This window comes from Ambystoma mexicanum, chromosome 5p, assembly GCF_040938575.1.
Source record: "Ambystoma mexicanum isolate Mex_15411 chromosome 5p, UKY_AmexF1_1, whole genome shotgun sequence".
NCBI classification, from domain to species: Eukaryota; Metazoa; Chordata; class Amphibia; order Caudata; family Ambystomatidae; genus Ambystoma; species Ambystoma mexicanum.
The window spans coordinates 945,364,476-945,378,811 of NC_090930.1; the positions used below are offsets into that span (position 1 = coordinate 945,364,476).

Genomic DNA, 14,336 nt, shown 5'->3' on the forward strand with positions numbered 1-14,336 from the left:
AGAACTGGAAATTGATAATGAGAGTCGGCAATTGCAAACCTCAGGTATTTCCGGTGTTTGAGATGGATTGGCACATGGAAATAAGCATCCTGAAGGTCCAGAGATACCAGCCAATCCTGGAGCTGGAGGGCCTGAAGGATCTGAGCGAGAGTTACCATCTTGAACTTGTCCTTCCTGAGGAACTTGTTCAATTCTCGTAAGTCCAGGATGGGTCTCAGTCCTCCGTCCTTCTTTGGTATGAGAAAGTAGGGGGGAGTACCAGCCCTTGTTCCTGTCCGCTACAGGTACCGGTTCTATGGCACCTTTCTCTAGCAGGTCTATAATTTCCTGCAAGAGGAGCGGATCTGGAACTTTTAGGGAGCTGTTCCCCGGTGGATGACTCTGAAGAATGTGTAGAAAGGGTAGGCTGTAACCCTGGGCAACTGTCTCTAATGCCCAAGCATCTGACGTTATAGCCTGCCATTCCGTCAGATGGTGAGTTAACCTGCCCCCTACAGGTGTATTGTGTGGGAAGTCCTCAGAGTGGTTTGGGGGCGGCTGATGCAGATGCCGAGGGTAAAGAGGCACCTGCTGCTGCTGCGGCCTTAGTACTTTTGACCCGTCCACCTCGGGTGGATCTCCTTTGGCCTCTTTAAGCCGGCTGTCCTCTGCCTTTCCCGAATGTGGAATAATAGCGAAAGGACTTTCCTCTCCCAGAGGTTCCTGAGGGGGCGAAAAGGAGTTTGGCAGATAGCAGCTCCTAAAGATTTTGCTGCTGCTTTAGAAGTCTGCAACTTTTCCAGACTGTCATCAGCCTTTTTCCCGAATAGTGAAGCGCCGTCAAAGGGCATATTCAAAAGTCTGGCCTGTACATCTGGAGCAAAGCCAGACTTTCGCAACCATGCATGCCTGCGGATTGTTGTACTTGCCGCCATGGCCCTGCTGATACTGTCAGCGGAATCGATGCCAGTTTGAAGTGATTCGCACATGGCATCTTTGCCATCTTTAATAATGTTAAGGAAGGCTTCCTTTTCCTCTCCTTCGGGTATGCAGTCAGCCGCTGATGAAGCACACTCCCATAGTGTGTGACTGAACCTGGCGAGCGTACAGGTGGCGTTGATGGACTTCAATGCCATACTACAAGCAGAGAAGACTTTCTTCGCCATGGAATCGTACCTCTTGTCATCTCTATCCTGCGGGACAGTAGGGTAAGCGGTCCTACTGCTAGATGAAGTTGCCGCTTGAACCACCAGGCTCTCTGGGGTCGGGTGTTTTGATAAGTATTCAGGGTCAGCAGCCGCTACCCTATACTTGGCTGACAATCTTTTATTGACCGTAGGGATAACTTCAGGAGTTTCCCAATTAGATGTAATTTTCCTCTGTAAGGCTGCATGGAAGGGGACCACGGGGTCCTCCTGTGGACCTTTGTCTAATATGTCTGTTAAATCATCCTGTTAAAAAACAGGTGAGGGCGCTGACCAACCCATAAATTCAATAATTCTTGCCATAAGGGTTCTATAGGGTGTTTTGGCATGTTCCCCTGGGTCTGGTTTAACAAATTCCACTTCTGGGGAAGTGTCCAGCCCACTTGCCTCATGTAGCGACTCCTGTAGGTCCTTCAGCCTTCTTTCCTCAGAGGTGAAATCCTCTGAAATAGGCAGTGTGGTCCTCTGTAACCCAAATGTTTCCTGGTCAGAATCTTCCCCCCTTCATAAATTGAAGATAGTCCAGGGTACTCTGACCTCTGAAATGGTGTAAAACCCATCTCTAAGGCAGAAGGAGCCAAACTCGCCGTTATTGGGCGAGAAAACGTCGATGTCGTCGACGCCGATGTGACAGGCTTCGAAGGCGCCGAGAACGGCGTCGAAAAAACTGGAAGGGGTCTCAAAGAACTCGAGAGAATCGGGATCCTACTCGAGGACATCAACAACGGTCTCGGCGTCATGCCGGAGGCCCTTGGCATCACTGTAGGCTGTGGAGTGGCCTTGGTCTTCTCTTTCATCGGCGTCCATGTCGGCGAAGGCGTCGAGTCGATCAACCGATGCGTCGAGGAACCCTTCGACAACGGCGTTGATGGCGCCGATCCGTGCATCGAAGGAAACTTAGACGACGGCGAAGATAGTGCCTTCTTACCCGATGGCTCGTGGCGCTCTCGGGTGGAATGTTTCGCCGGGTGCTGCGACACGCGGCGTTTTGATTTTTTGGGTTTTTCACCCGGGGTATCACCCTCAGCTGTCTTCGAGGGGGTCGAGGCCGCGTTCTCGAAGACGCTTAACATTTTCTTTCTGAATTCCTCCCACTCAGCTTGAGAGCTGTGTTTAGTGGGACAGGAGACCCTTTCTGGGGACACTGAAGACGACGAGGAAGGGGATCTTCGACGTCTCTTTTTTGAGTGTCTTGATCTCGACGAATGATGGGAGCTACTTCGAGATCTAGAATGGGAATGTTTGACGGCGAGGAAACGAATGCCTCGACTCAGCCGAAGAAAACTTCGAGGAGGTTTTGACTAACTTACCTCTCTCGAGCTTCCCCTTGCGCTCCTTCAAGGCTTTCGCCGTCATGGACATGCAGTCCTCACACTCCGAACAATGGTGCTCGGATCCCAAGCACCACAAGCAGATCCTGTGTGGATCCGTTATTGACATTTTTTTACTGCAGTCTCGACATTTCTTGAAGCCGGATCGTGGCGTTGTCGGTTCCGATGAAGATTCCATCGAAAACGAGAAGGTATTATTCGAGTAGATATATGTAGTTATCCTGACTGAACTGAGCAACGACGTTCCGAGGCCCCACGAAGCGCGGAAAAACGGAACTGAGCAACGGACGCAGCGCATAGCTATTTATGGGCATGATGACATCGGCGCCGATACGGTGGACGTCGAGGGACATCGACTCGGCGGACGTCGACCCGCAGCGCCCTCTACAGAAAAAAATTCCGAGGCCAGCAAGCTGGAAACGTATTATCAAAGATAAGGAATACGTCGGAGGACACAATCCCTTCGAATGGGAGGTTCTCTGGTGTTGGAGGTTTTGGCTAGAGTTGCCCTTGCTGCGCTAAGGCTGGGAAAGGGGGAGTTGGGGGTGTTGTATAGTTGATCGGCGACAGTGTGAGCGGGAGGTGTCGGTGGGTGGTTGCTGGCGGGGTTGCAGCGTGGTGGGTATATTAGGTGCCTTGCTGCATCATCCAGAGTGTTCCGGGGGACGAGGTTCTCTAATCCATCTCTCCATCTTGCTGCTCTTAATTGCGCAGAGCGGGATCTACGGGTGGGGGAGAGTGGGACAGGTTGAGGAGGGTTGGTGTTGTGAGGGCGAGCAAAGGAGGGGGTTGAGGGTTGCACACTGAAGGTGCGCAGTGGTGGTGGGGTGGGCTGTGTAATGGCGAGGGTAGGGAATGACTGCGGTGGGTCTGATTGGGCCTGTTGGTGCGCCAGCGTGCTGCTCTGCTTTGGTCGGTGTGTGGCATGTTAACTATCTGGCCTATGGTACTCAATTGGATGGGTTGTGCGGATGTGGCTAGGTTTCACTGAACGTTACAATCTGGATATCTGGATGTGGGTATCAGGCTCCTATGATGGAACAATTCTCGAATATGAGGGTCCTGTGTAGCGGGAGAGAGCCTTAGGGATCACAGTGCAGTTTAGGTACAGGAGAAAAACAGGGGAAAGTTATAAAGGAGAAAACACAGCTGGATTCGAGAGTCCTGTATAGAGGGGAGAAAGGTCTAGGTTTCACAATGGAGTTTTTAAGTACAGGAGAAAGTTATGGCGGAAAGCACACCTAGGTTTGGAAGACCTGTATAGTGAGATAGAGGCCTAGGTTTCACAAGGTAGTTCACATATGGGAGAACAATGCACCCAGATTTGAGAGTCCTGTATAGTGGGAGAGAGGCCTGGGTTTCACCATGCAGTTTACATAGGGGAGAAAACACACCTAGATTTGAGAGTGCTGTATAGTGGGAGAGAGGCCTGGCTTCACAATACAGTTTACATATGGGAGAAAACACACCTAGATTTGAGAGTCCTGTATAGTGGGAGAGAGGCCTAGGTTTCACAATGCAGTTTACATACGGCCAATAACCACAGTGTTATCTCAGTGTGGTACTTTCGAGATGTGATTGAGATCAATTTGAACAAATTTGCAAGGGTGCAATGCAGGCCAATAATCGCAGCACTATCCCAGAAAGGCACAGACTAATAATCACAGTACTATCACAGAGAGGCAAAGATTAATAATCGCAGTACTATTCTATTGTGGTGATTTGTAGATGTGGATCAAAACAATAGGAAAAATCTATAAGGGTGCGACTGTCAGGGCTGGCCAGGGTAGGTGGTCTGGTAGTCGGAAAAGGCTGATTGCATTGCATATTGGGGGGTTGAGGGATGTGCAGGGGGAAAGAGTAACCACATTGATATTTGATTTGAACACACACCCACAAAAGTATTATTGCTGTGCTGCTTTGTTTTTGCTCATTATTACTCCTTGTGATTAAAGAGATTGCCTAGTGTGACATCACCCCATTGGTGATTATTGTATCCCCATTTAAAATAGTTTGATTATATTGTGAATATATAAATAAATATTTTAACTTTGCAAACCAGCCTGATTCCTGGTTCAGTGTGACCGGGGGGGATCCAAAAGAGGGGCGTGATATAAGTGGTACATCGTTTATACACAAATAAATAAGGGTTTCAGTTGTGCATTACACTCTAGGCATTGATTTAGGTGAAGTGCTGGATTGAAATCACTTACAGTGTTCAGAAGTCGTAGAGGGATTGGTGGAGTTGGGAGCAGCCATAGTCCATTCAATAGGGGCAGCAGTGGGAAAATTACCAAGATGTTATCAAGACTTAGTGAAAAGGAAGCTAATGAATTACCTCCTCATCGGGATTATGATTGCAAGATCGATTTGGAACCTGGCGCACACATCCCTTGCAGTCGCATCTATGCCCCGACGGAAAAGGAAAATGAGCCTTTGAAAGACTGTATCCAGGAGAATCCGACTAAGGGTTTCATTAGGCATTCCCAGTCCCCAGCAGCCTCCCCATTATTTTTCGTGCCAAAGAAGGAAGGTACTCTACGGACATGCATAGATTATAGGGCATTGAATAAGATTACTATCAAGAACCGATATCCCTTACCTCTAATATCAGGAATGCTGTATCAAATTCAAGGGGCTTCAGTGTTCACAAAACCAGATCTTCGCAGAGCCTATCATCTTGGGAGAGTGCGTCAGCGGGACGAGTGGAAGACAGCATTTCGAACAAAATATGGTTTGTTTGAATACCAGGTTATGCCGTTTGGATTGTGCAATGCCCCGGCGGCCTTCCAATTTTTTATCAATTAAGTATTACGGGAGTTCCTAGATATTTTTGTAGTGGTTTAGATTGATGAAATCCTCATTTTTTCCAAGGATTTACAGCAGCATGAAGAACATGTTAGGAAGGTGTTGCAGCGTCTGAGAGAGAATAAATTATTCGCAAAGCTAGAAAAGAGTCAGTTCCACACCAAAGAGGTGGCGTTTGTGGGCTTTACTATCTCACTCAAGGGTTTGGAAATGGACACGAAGAAAATTAAGGCAGTGGAGGAGTGGTCGTTACCAGCTGGTGTAAAGGATATTCAAAGCTTCCTTGGTTTTGCACACTTTTACAGGAGGTTTATCAAGGATTTCTCACAAACAGTTTCTCCTATTACTAGACTATTAAAAAAAGAGGAAGCAGATCAAGCTTTTACAACATTGAAGAGGAGTTTTATTTCAGGTCCGATCCTACTACATCCTGACCCTCTTCAACCATTTTTTGTAGAGGCAGATGCTTCTAATTCAGCAATAGGAGCTGTACTCTCCCAAAGACATCCAGAGACTGGGCAATTAACATCCTGTGGCCTATTTATCCAAGAAACTGCTTCTAGCAGAAATTAATTACACAATTACAGACCGAGAACTTTTGACGATTAAGAGGGCTTTCCAGGAACGGAAGGCATTATCTATTGGGAGCAAGATTCACGGTAACTGTTCTAGCTGACCATAGGAATCTTTTGTTTTTGAAGTCAGCCAGAACGTTATCACCTCGGCAGCTCAGATGGTCGTTATTCTTCATGGACTACGACTTGGTTATAACTTTCAAACCAGGACGTTTGAATGGTAAAGCGGACGCTTTATCCCAACAAGGTACTTCAGAAGAGGTTGAGAGCAAGGTTTTTCCTGAACCAGTGATCGACGAGAATTGATTCATTTTGAGTGTCACGGAAGAAGAAGGGTTATTTCTTAAGAGTATTTATCGCAGAGAAGCACAGGCAATAATTTCATACATCACTTACTGAATGAAAATCTCACAATTTTCCTTTTTTATTCTTGCTACTGAAAAGTTGATATTCCTTGTTTTTATTCAACCAAAACAATAAAAAATAAATAAAGTTCCTAGAAGCCCCCACACCCAAGACCAAGAGAGACCTCAGGCCATTCCAAGGATTGATTGGGTATTACCGTAGGTTTATCCTGAAATGTTCAGATAGAACCTAAGAGACAAACTAAGGAATGCTGAACCCCAAAAGATTAATTGAGCAGAGGAGGACGATGCCCGTTACAATAACCTAAAACAGACATTGTGCCAGAACCCGATCCTAAAAGTAGTAGACTTTTCGAAAGATTGGTGTTACAAACTGATGCCTCTCTCACAAGGTTAGGAGCTGTTTTATCACAAATTCATTATGGCATAGAACACCCTATATTATTCACTAGTCATAAACTATTCCCATGTGAGAAGAACTGCTCTGTGTCGGATTTAGAGGCCCTTGCCATCAAATGGGCAACTGTCCATCTAAGATACTACCTTCTAGGGAGAAAGTTAAACTCGTCACCGAAGACTCACCTTTGGTATGGATAAGCCAACGAAAGGAATCTAACCCTCGAGCCATGTGATGGGTCTTAGACCTGCAACCCTACCGTTTCACGGAGGAACACCGGAAAGGTAAAGAACAGGGGAACATCGATTTCCTTTCCCGGTTTCCCTGTGAAACAGATGCGGCTACATCGCATAGGGGAAGGGTATGTGAGAAACCAGAGGGCATCTCACCCGCTAGTCCCCTGGGATCTCTCTCTTAGGTGGCCAGGGCACAGCCATCACCTTTGGATCCAGGCCCTGGGGGTGGAACAGTGCCAGAGGATAACCTGGGCAAGGGGTCTTCAGGGACTGGCGGTGAGATAGCTGATGGCGAGACGTGGAATTCACTCTTATTTTGTTCATCAAACCCATCCTATGTTTTAGTATGCTCTGAGATCCAAATGCCACTGCTCCCCTTTTTTATACAAACAGTGGGCCGAGGAAGAGGATGACTGAGAATAAGAACACTGACTTGCATACATCGTACTGGCCGTATCCTGCTAATTGGGTCAGGCAAAGTCAGGCACTTAATCCTAAATGCATATACCCGATACCAATTAGCTCTCATCACACCAATAAAAGGCAGAAACCAAAGACACACTCTGAGCAAGGCGGAACACGAGAATGAGCAGAACTTCCGGGACGAAAGGCACAACTCCTGGAGCAGAGAAACAGACCAAGAGACGAGAGCAGCAGGCCAAAAACCCCAAGACTTCCTTATTGGAGGTAGTTTCCTCCGACAGGTCGTGGAAGACGCGTCGAGAAGGCCAGGCCAGATTCCACAAGTAAAGATTGTATTGTGTTTCAAGGACGCCAACGTCCCTGCCGGGTGAACGGCAGAGTTAGGGATGCAAGGTCAAGCCTGTGACACTAACCTGGACCGAAAATCGGAAAACGCCAAACAAGAAATAAGCGCACACAGCCAAATTACCTGAGAGACCGGTGTGTGTTAAAGTGAATGAATTGGCAACATCATAGGACAAGTGAAGGCTGCACGTGTGTAGATGAGATGCAAAGAAAATCAGACCTGTGAATGAACTTGGAGAAATAAGCGATAGTAAGTAACAGAGTGGTCCGGTGAAAGGTAGTAACCCACTCGAAAATCTCTGTAAAAGGTACTTTGTTTAAAGCGAGAAAGTGAATGAACAATAAAAGTAAAAGGAAGAAGATTAATTCCTAGAAAAGGGAAGAGTGAAAGTAACAGTAAACTTTGAGTAGAAGTGGTCTCACAAATAAGTCACGCACATTCGAAAAGTCTTCGACATCCAAAAGGGGTCCGAGCCCGACAGAGAGACCCTAAGTTTGTGTTGAAACAAAAAAACTTTATCATAGGAGATCTGAGCCCGACAGAGGGAGATCTAAAAGAACTGTGTGGTAGAAGGTTTAAGCCCGACAGAGGAGGATCTTTTTGGTAACGTTTTGGATAAGAAATTATTTTGAAAGAAAAAGAAAGTCTCGAGCGTGGAAGGCCAGGCATGCCTCGATCCACAGCTTTCTGAACTATGTATATATATTGTGTTGAAAACCGAGCCCGAGTGTGTCATCCTGCCTACAAGGATCGCCTTACTTCGTGAGGCCTAACATGGGGAGTTGAGCTGGTTCAACGACATTATCATTTGAACACTGAGTTTTCCTTTTGTAGCCATTTTCCCTTTTCACGCTTTTGGTAAAAGAGATATGGCAGGCATTAGGCTTTTTTAGCAAAGGCCATTTTTGATTTGACAGAATGCACTAGGACTGCGCTATTTTATTATTTGATGATCGAGACTACTCCATCTTAGTTATAAGGCAGAATAGGAGTTTTTCCAATCCCAACCATTTAAATAAAGGTTTTATAAATTGTACCCATTTTGTCAATCTCTGCATGTAATACCATGCCTCCCCTACAATCCCAAGAGAATTAGACCCCCTGATGGTGCTGTTTGGCATACAAAGGGATGAAGAGAATTGAAAAGGGAGCGGGCACATGGTGCGCTTCCCTCCTGCTGGCTGCAATGGCATGTCTGACTATTTATTAGAAAAGGGTACAACCTCCCACAAAAAAACTATGGCTCATGAGGGTATGGGACATTTATGAGATACAAAGACTGTCAAAACTAGTGACCAACTCGAGCATGAATGTGGAAGTGGAAATGGAATTGATGACATTCATAGCTGCATTCGAGGGGGGGAGAGAAGGGGAGAATACGTACTCATGAGGAGGATTGTGTTGTGACATGGTTTTGTGAGTTTAAACGACACGGGGGAGAGGGGAGAAAAAAGCCATATAAATGGAATTCATTACATGATTGTATACTTCTTAGCATTTCAGATTAGACCAATCATTCTCAAGTGCCTAATAGCCAAATGCTTTCAAACTTCATCCACTAGGGCCGGATCAGACAATCAAATATGAAATATAAATAAAAAGCCATAACTGAACTTCAACATTTGGTAACGCGCATTTTCTCCAACCAATAATACATAAGAAAGTTGGTCCAACTACTCAATGTTCAAGTGTATGATGAAAAGTAAACAAACAACAAAGAGCAATATAAATAAAAATTAACATGGCAAATAAGGTAGAAACACATTAGACAAAGCTCATGAGCTCAGTGAATTAATATTTTCTAACAAACTTAATAATGCAAAATAACAAAATATTTTAAGATAAACTTGATCTAATACCTGTCTCCGAATCATGCTCTTCATTTCTAGATGGACTAATGGTAAAAGGAAGTTTTCGCTTCATGGAAGACCTTTCCTTCATGTCCTTTCCACCATCGTTTCTATCCAGTTTTGGAGTTAGACTGTAAGATGTAATCTTTTCCTTGCTCTAATGAAAAGCAGACAAACCACAATGCAGTAAGATTTCTAAAGCCTGGACACAAAGATCATCTTATTGTGTTACAAATAGTCACTTAAAGTCACTTAAAAAAGATATACATCTTCTATAATGTTTCGTTCTTAGTGAAGTGTTTCAGTAAAGAGACTGCAAACAAATTCTATGAATCTGAAACCTTAACATAAATTGTCTAATCTGGTGTCTAAACTCACATGCTTTTTGAGATGCTGGACTACAGAAATACACCACTGTGGTGCCGACAATTAAGGGTGCATGTCACTTGCCACCGTAACTGTTGAACTCCCAGGAGCCGATTTACAAAGAAGTACAAAGAAGTTACCAGTAGTAACTCTGACTTACTCCTAGAGGTGACAATTTTATTTACAAAGAGGTTACTAGGCATCAACTCTGGCTTACTCAAACAAGGAGAAGATGCAGTCTGGAAAAGTTCAGAGTTTATAACCTTGGAGTAAGGGTGCCCAAGAACTAGGAGGCCAATTATCAAAAAGGTTACAAGAGTAAGTCAGAGTTGAATATTCGGTTTACAAATAATTGACTAGCACTAACTCTTCTTTACTCAAAGAAGAAGATGCAGTCCAGATAAATTCAGAGTTAATGTTAGTAAATTATTTGTCAATTAAATATTCTATCTCCAGGAGCAACTCAGACTTGATCATGTTAACTTCTTTTTAAGGCCGTAGTCACTTCCAACAAAGAGGACTTGCAATCTCCTGTTTCGGTCTCTACCCGAGCACCATGCTCTCTCCAGTGCTTTGGCTGGCTTGTGAGGTCAGAATCAATTCTTTAAAGGTCTACCCATCCAATGGCGTTTGAAGGGCATTATAATTTTTGAATAAATGCTATCAGAAGGCATCTGTAAAATAACTCCTAGTCAGCAATTAAGGTCTCTTTGAACATGCAAATGGACGTGGGCCAACGAGGACATGAACATGGGCCACCCATACATTTAGCGCTACCTTTTAAAGCTTATCTGCAATAGCAAAAATGTTATTTTGTTTTATTTTCTGCTAATCGGTTTACAAACCGCAACACATATTTCAATCAAGTTTGTTTCAACTGCAGGCCATTGTGGAATGACAGTGCAATATTAAAAAATGTATTTTAAACAAAAATGTCTAGCATTCCTTTGTTCAGATGTAAAACGATCACCTTATGTTCTTATGGAAGGCCAAAATAGTTCACAATAAAATAATTTAAGGAGAGGCTGGAACCCAGTTACGATGGCAGCTGCCATTTTCTAGACGAGTGTGCAAACCTACACAATACCAATGCTAATCCCACAAATTGAACATGAGTGCAGGCTGTGGTAGGTGAGGAGGAGGCGGCAGAACAAATGATGGCCTTCTCTCAATTCAAATAATAGAAAAAAGGCTGGTCTATCCCTATTACAAGGGTTTGTCCTACCCAACACAAAACTATGGACCTCCTAGTCAATAAGATAGTCCAAAACAATGGTCCGTCCTCCACCCAAAAGCTATCCTACTCTAACCCCATCACTAATCAAATATCAAAAGAAAAGAAGCGGTCCAGGAGAATTAATCCCTTCTCCTGGCAGACTTCTTCCAGCCTTAATATTATTTTCAAATTGTTCTTGGTAAACATGTGTATCCGGTCGTGTAGTTCTTCTAGGCAGGTTTTCCGCCTTTTCTGCTCCCCCCACCCCTTTATTACTTTCAATGCACTTCTGTGGTTTCCCACAATAGGGTCTTGACCCTTATTCCGTTCAACGTCTTGCAGTGTTTCTATATTGCTTTCTATACTTGGTTTGTTCTTCAACAACTTCTTACATTGAATGAATTGGCCTTCACTTTCATTAAGTAGTTACAGCCACTGGGATGAAAATGATGAGCCCCTTTTTATTCTTTACTTTCTACAAGGCATTCACAACCACCGGACAAGTATGATTAGTCCCTTTAGGTTCTTCCTGCCCATTTACCCTCCCGAGTCTCCCGCCGCTCCAGTTACCTCAATTCGGATGGATTGGTGTCAATGGTTCTTCCTCTGGGGTCGGGCTGCCACTTGTATCTTGCACGCTTATAGCGTTTCTTCTTTGGTCCTGTTCCAGTGTGTGGCTCTGCAGAACCTTTCCAGTTGCGCTCTTTGTCGTTTGAGGGCCAGTCAGTCGGTCCACCTCTTCAAGGTCATGCCACTGTCTCAACACTTGCTCTTGGGCGTACAAAGTTTGGCTCTGCACCCTCTCTGTCTCTCCTTCACCTTGTAGTTGTTGGAGTCCTCTCAGCCGAGGACCTCCCAGAGATCTCTGGTTTCTCGCTCTCGCCAGCTTTGAACCTCCTGTGCTCGGGATAGGTAGATTACTGCGCAGAAGAATTAGTCAAATTCAATTTCAACTAATTGTTTTAATTGAATTTTGCTGCAAATATATGCAGGGGTTGGGTAAGGGTAATAATTAAGGTGAGGATTGAAGAAGGGGTTGCCGGGGGGAGAGGGGCCTCCCCCCGCACATATCTGAAACTGTTTTCATGGTTTCCATATTGGGACTTTCTAGTACTTACTTTACATGTTTGTCATTACTGCAGCTCCTGAGTCGAGGTTTCCAATTGCTACTAAGAAAGGGGGCGCAACCAGTAAGACGCCTCTGCCTTATTGCCAGTCTTCTTATTCCTGTGTACCACAGCAAGGAACGGAAGGGTTGGCACCAAGGTGGGGGTTGCCTAATTCCCCGATTCCCAAGGATCCTGCCTGAAACAGGGAACCGGCTAGACCGGACAATATTTCATTTGACTGGTGTCTTTGGTTTACCCAGACTTCTCATATGCTTTACTCGCCTGGTGTCTTTGGCTTACCAGGACTTTCTTATATACTTTACTCACCCGGTATCTTACTTTACCAAGACTTCTCACGTGATTCTCTGTATAATAAATATTGCGGGTATGGTCCTCGGGTTGATATATATATTTGTGGCAATGTTTTCATTTTTTTTTTTTTAACAACTTTTATTCATGTTGGTTACTGCATAACAAACATGATATTCATAATGGAACAGCTCCCGTTATTGGTGATGTGCATGAAATAAGTCCAATCCCCCACCTCGGTGGCTCCCATCGTGCTACCCCCCCATGTCTATGGTGCTCTGCCGGTCTGGAGACCTGTCAGGGTTCTGGGGTCCCAAAACTTTTGTCACCAGGCGTGGCTGGAAAGTCAATGCTGGGAATCTGCTATGATACTCCAACACTGGAGCCCAACAGTCGGTGAATTGATGGAGGGCCCCCTCTTACGCTGCTGTGACCTTCTCGGCCACTAGTATTTCTCAGACTTTTATCAACCAGAGGGGCAGTATGGGGCCTTCTTGTGTTTTCCATTTACGTGCTACTGTAATCTTGGCTGCCAACAGTAGCTGCGTCAGCAGTTTAGCGGTGCATTCTGTCTTAGGGTAGGAGTCCGGATTCGCCACCCCCAGGAGGATCACCTCTGGCTCCATTGGCAGCTTACGTTGGGTGATGTCTTCAATGGATTATAATCTCCCTCCAGAAGGCCTGCACTGTCGGGCAACTCCACCACATATGGAAGAAGGATCCCCGTTCCCCACAGCGTCTCCAGCAGCTCGGTTCTATGGATGGGTTGCAATGGTGTAAGCGGGCCGGGGAGAGGTACCAGCGGTGGAGGAGCTTAAGAGCGCATTCTTTATTCATGACACATCTGGAGGCTGAGTTGAGCCTGGTCCATCACTCCAACCATGTCTGGTCCTTGATGGGGTGTCCCAGGTCTGACTGCCATCCGGCCATGTATGGGGGTCTGACCTGTAATATGTCTTCTTGAAGGAGGCGGCACACCTTAGTGATCCGCCCGTGTTGTGGGCTTTCCTCCAGTGTGTGTTCAAGGGGGTGCAGGTCTCAGATCGCCCTTTGGCGGAACGCTGGTTGCGAGATCCAGTGGCGTAGTTGGGCATATGTGAACCTTTCCTTCTCCGATATCTGTAGGTGACTTTTGCATTCTTCGAAGCTGAGCGGAGAGCTGTCCTCGTAGAGTTGCGAGAGGGATCGAAGGCCTCCTGCGGTCCATCGGCTGAAGTTCGTCGCCTCCATACCTGGGGAGAAGTCTGGGTTCCAGGTGATCGGGGATAGCGGGCCCAAACCTTTGGGCAGCTTTTTCCTTCGCCTGGCCCAAGCACATGCCTCTAGGGTCGCCTTGGTGGTTAGGAGCATTCATGGTCCGCGGTTCCGGAGGGCTTCCGGGATGTGCAGTAGGGAGTGTAGCTGCAGCTGGGACTTAGCTTGTTCAATCCGGACCCATCTCGGGGGGTTGAGGGGGGGGGGGGGGGGGACTCCTGTTCCGCCCAGGCGGAGGTGCTGGCCAGTTGAGCTGCCAGGAAATAATTTGTGAGGTTGGGTAGACCTAGGCTGCCCCATTTAGCCGCCCCTGTCATGACTTTCATTGGTATTCTGGCTCTACATCCTTACCAGACGTATTTCGTGAGTTTCTTCAGGGCCTGTTTCGGTGGGGGAACCGGGAGCGCAGAGCACAGATATAGCAATCTGGGGAGTAAGTTAATTTTGCATGCTGTGACTCGCCCCAACAAGGAGATTTCCTGGCTGTCCCAGCGTTGCAGATTGTTCTCCAACTCCTTGAATGGGGGGGGGGGGATAATTGGCTGCATAGAGTTTTTTGGGATCTGC

The 14,336-nt window shown here is 46.0% G+C and overlaps 1 protein-coding gene and 1 long non-coding RNA gene across 3 annotated transcripts in view; one reads left to right on the forward strand and one right to left on the reverse strand.

Moving 5' to 3' along the window:
* The window catches only part of ANKRD12 (ankyrin repeat domain 12), a 1,194,452-nt gene that overhangs the window by 945,504 nt on the left and 234,612 nt on the right, over positions 1–14,336 (reverse strand). For both annotated transcript variants that reach the window (XM_069613394.1, XM_069613393.1), the window contains exon 3: positions 9,525–9,672. In XM_069613394.1, the coding sequence (XP_069469495.1) occupies positions 9,525–9,672 (148 nt within the window). The remainder of the gene's footprint in view (positions 1–9,524; positions 9,673–14,336) is intronic.
* Positions 1–14,336, forward strand: part of LOC138481311 (uncharacterized) — a 236,480-nt gene that overhangs the window by 19,131 nt on the left and 203,013 nt on the right. The gene's annotated exons all lie outside the window — the stretch shown is intronic.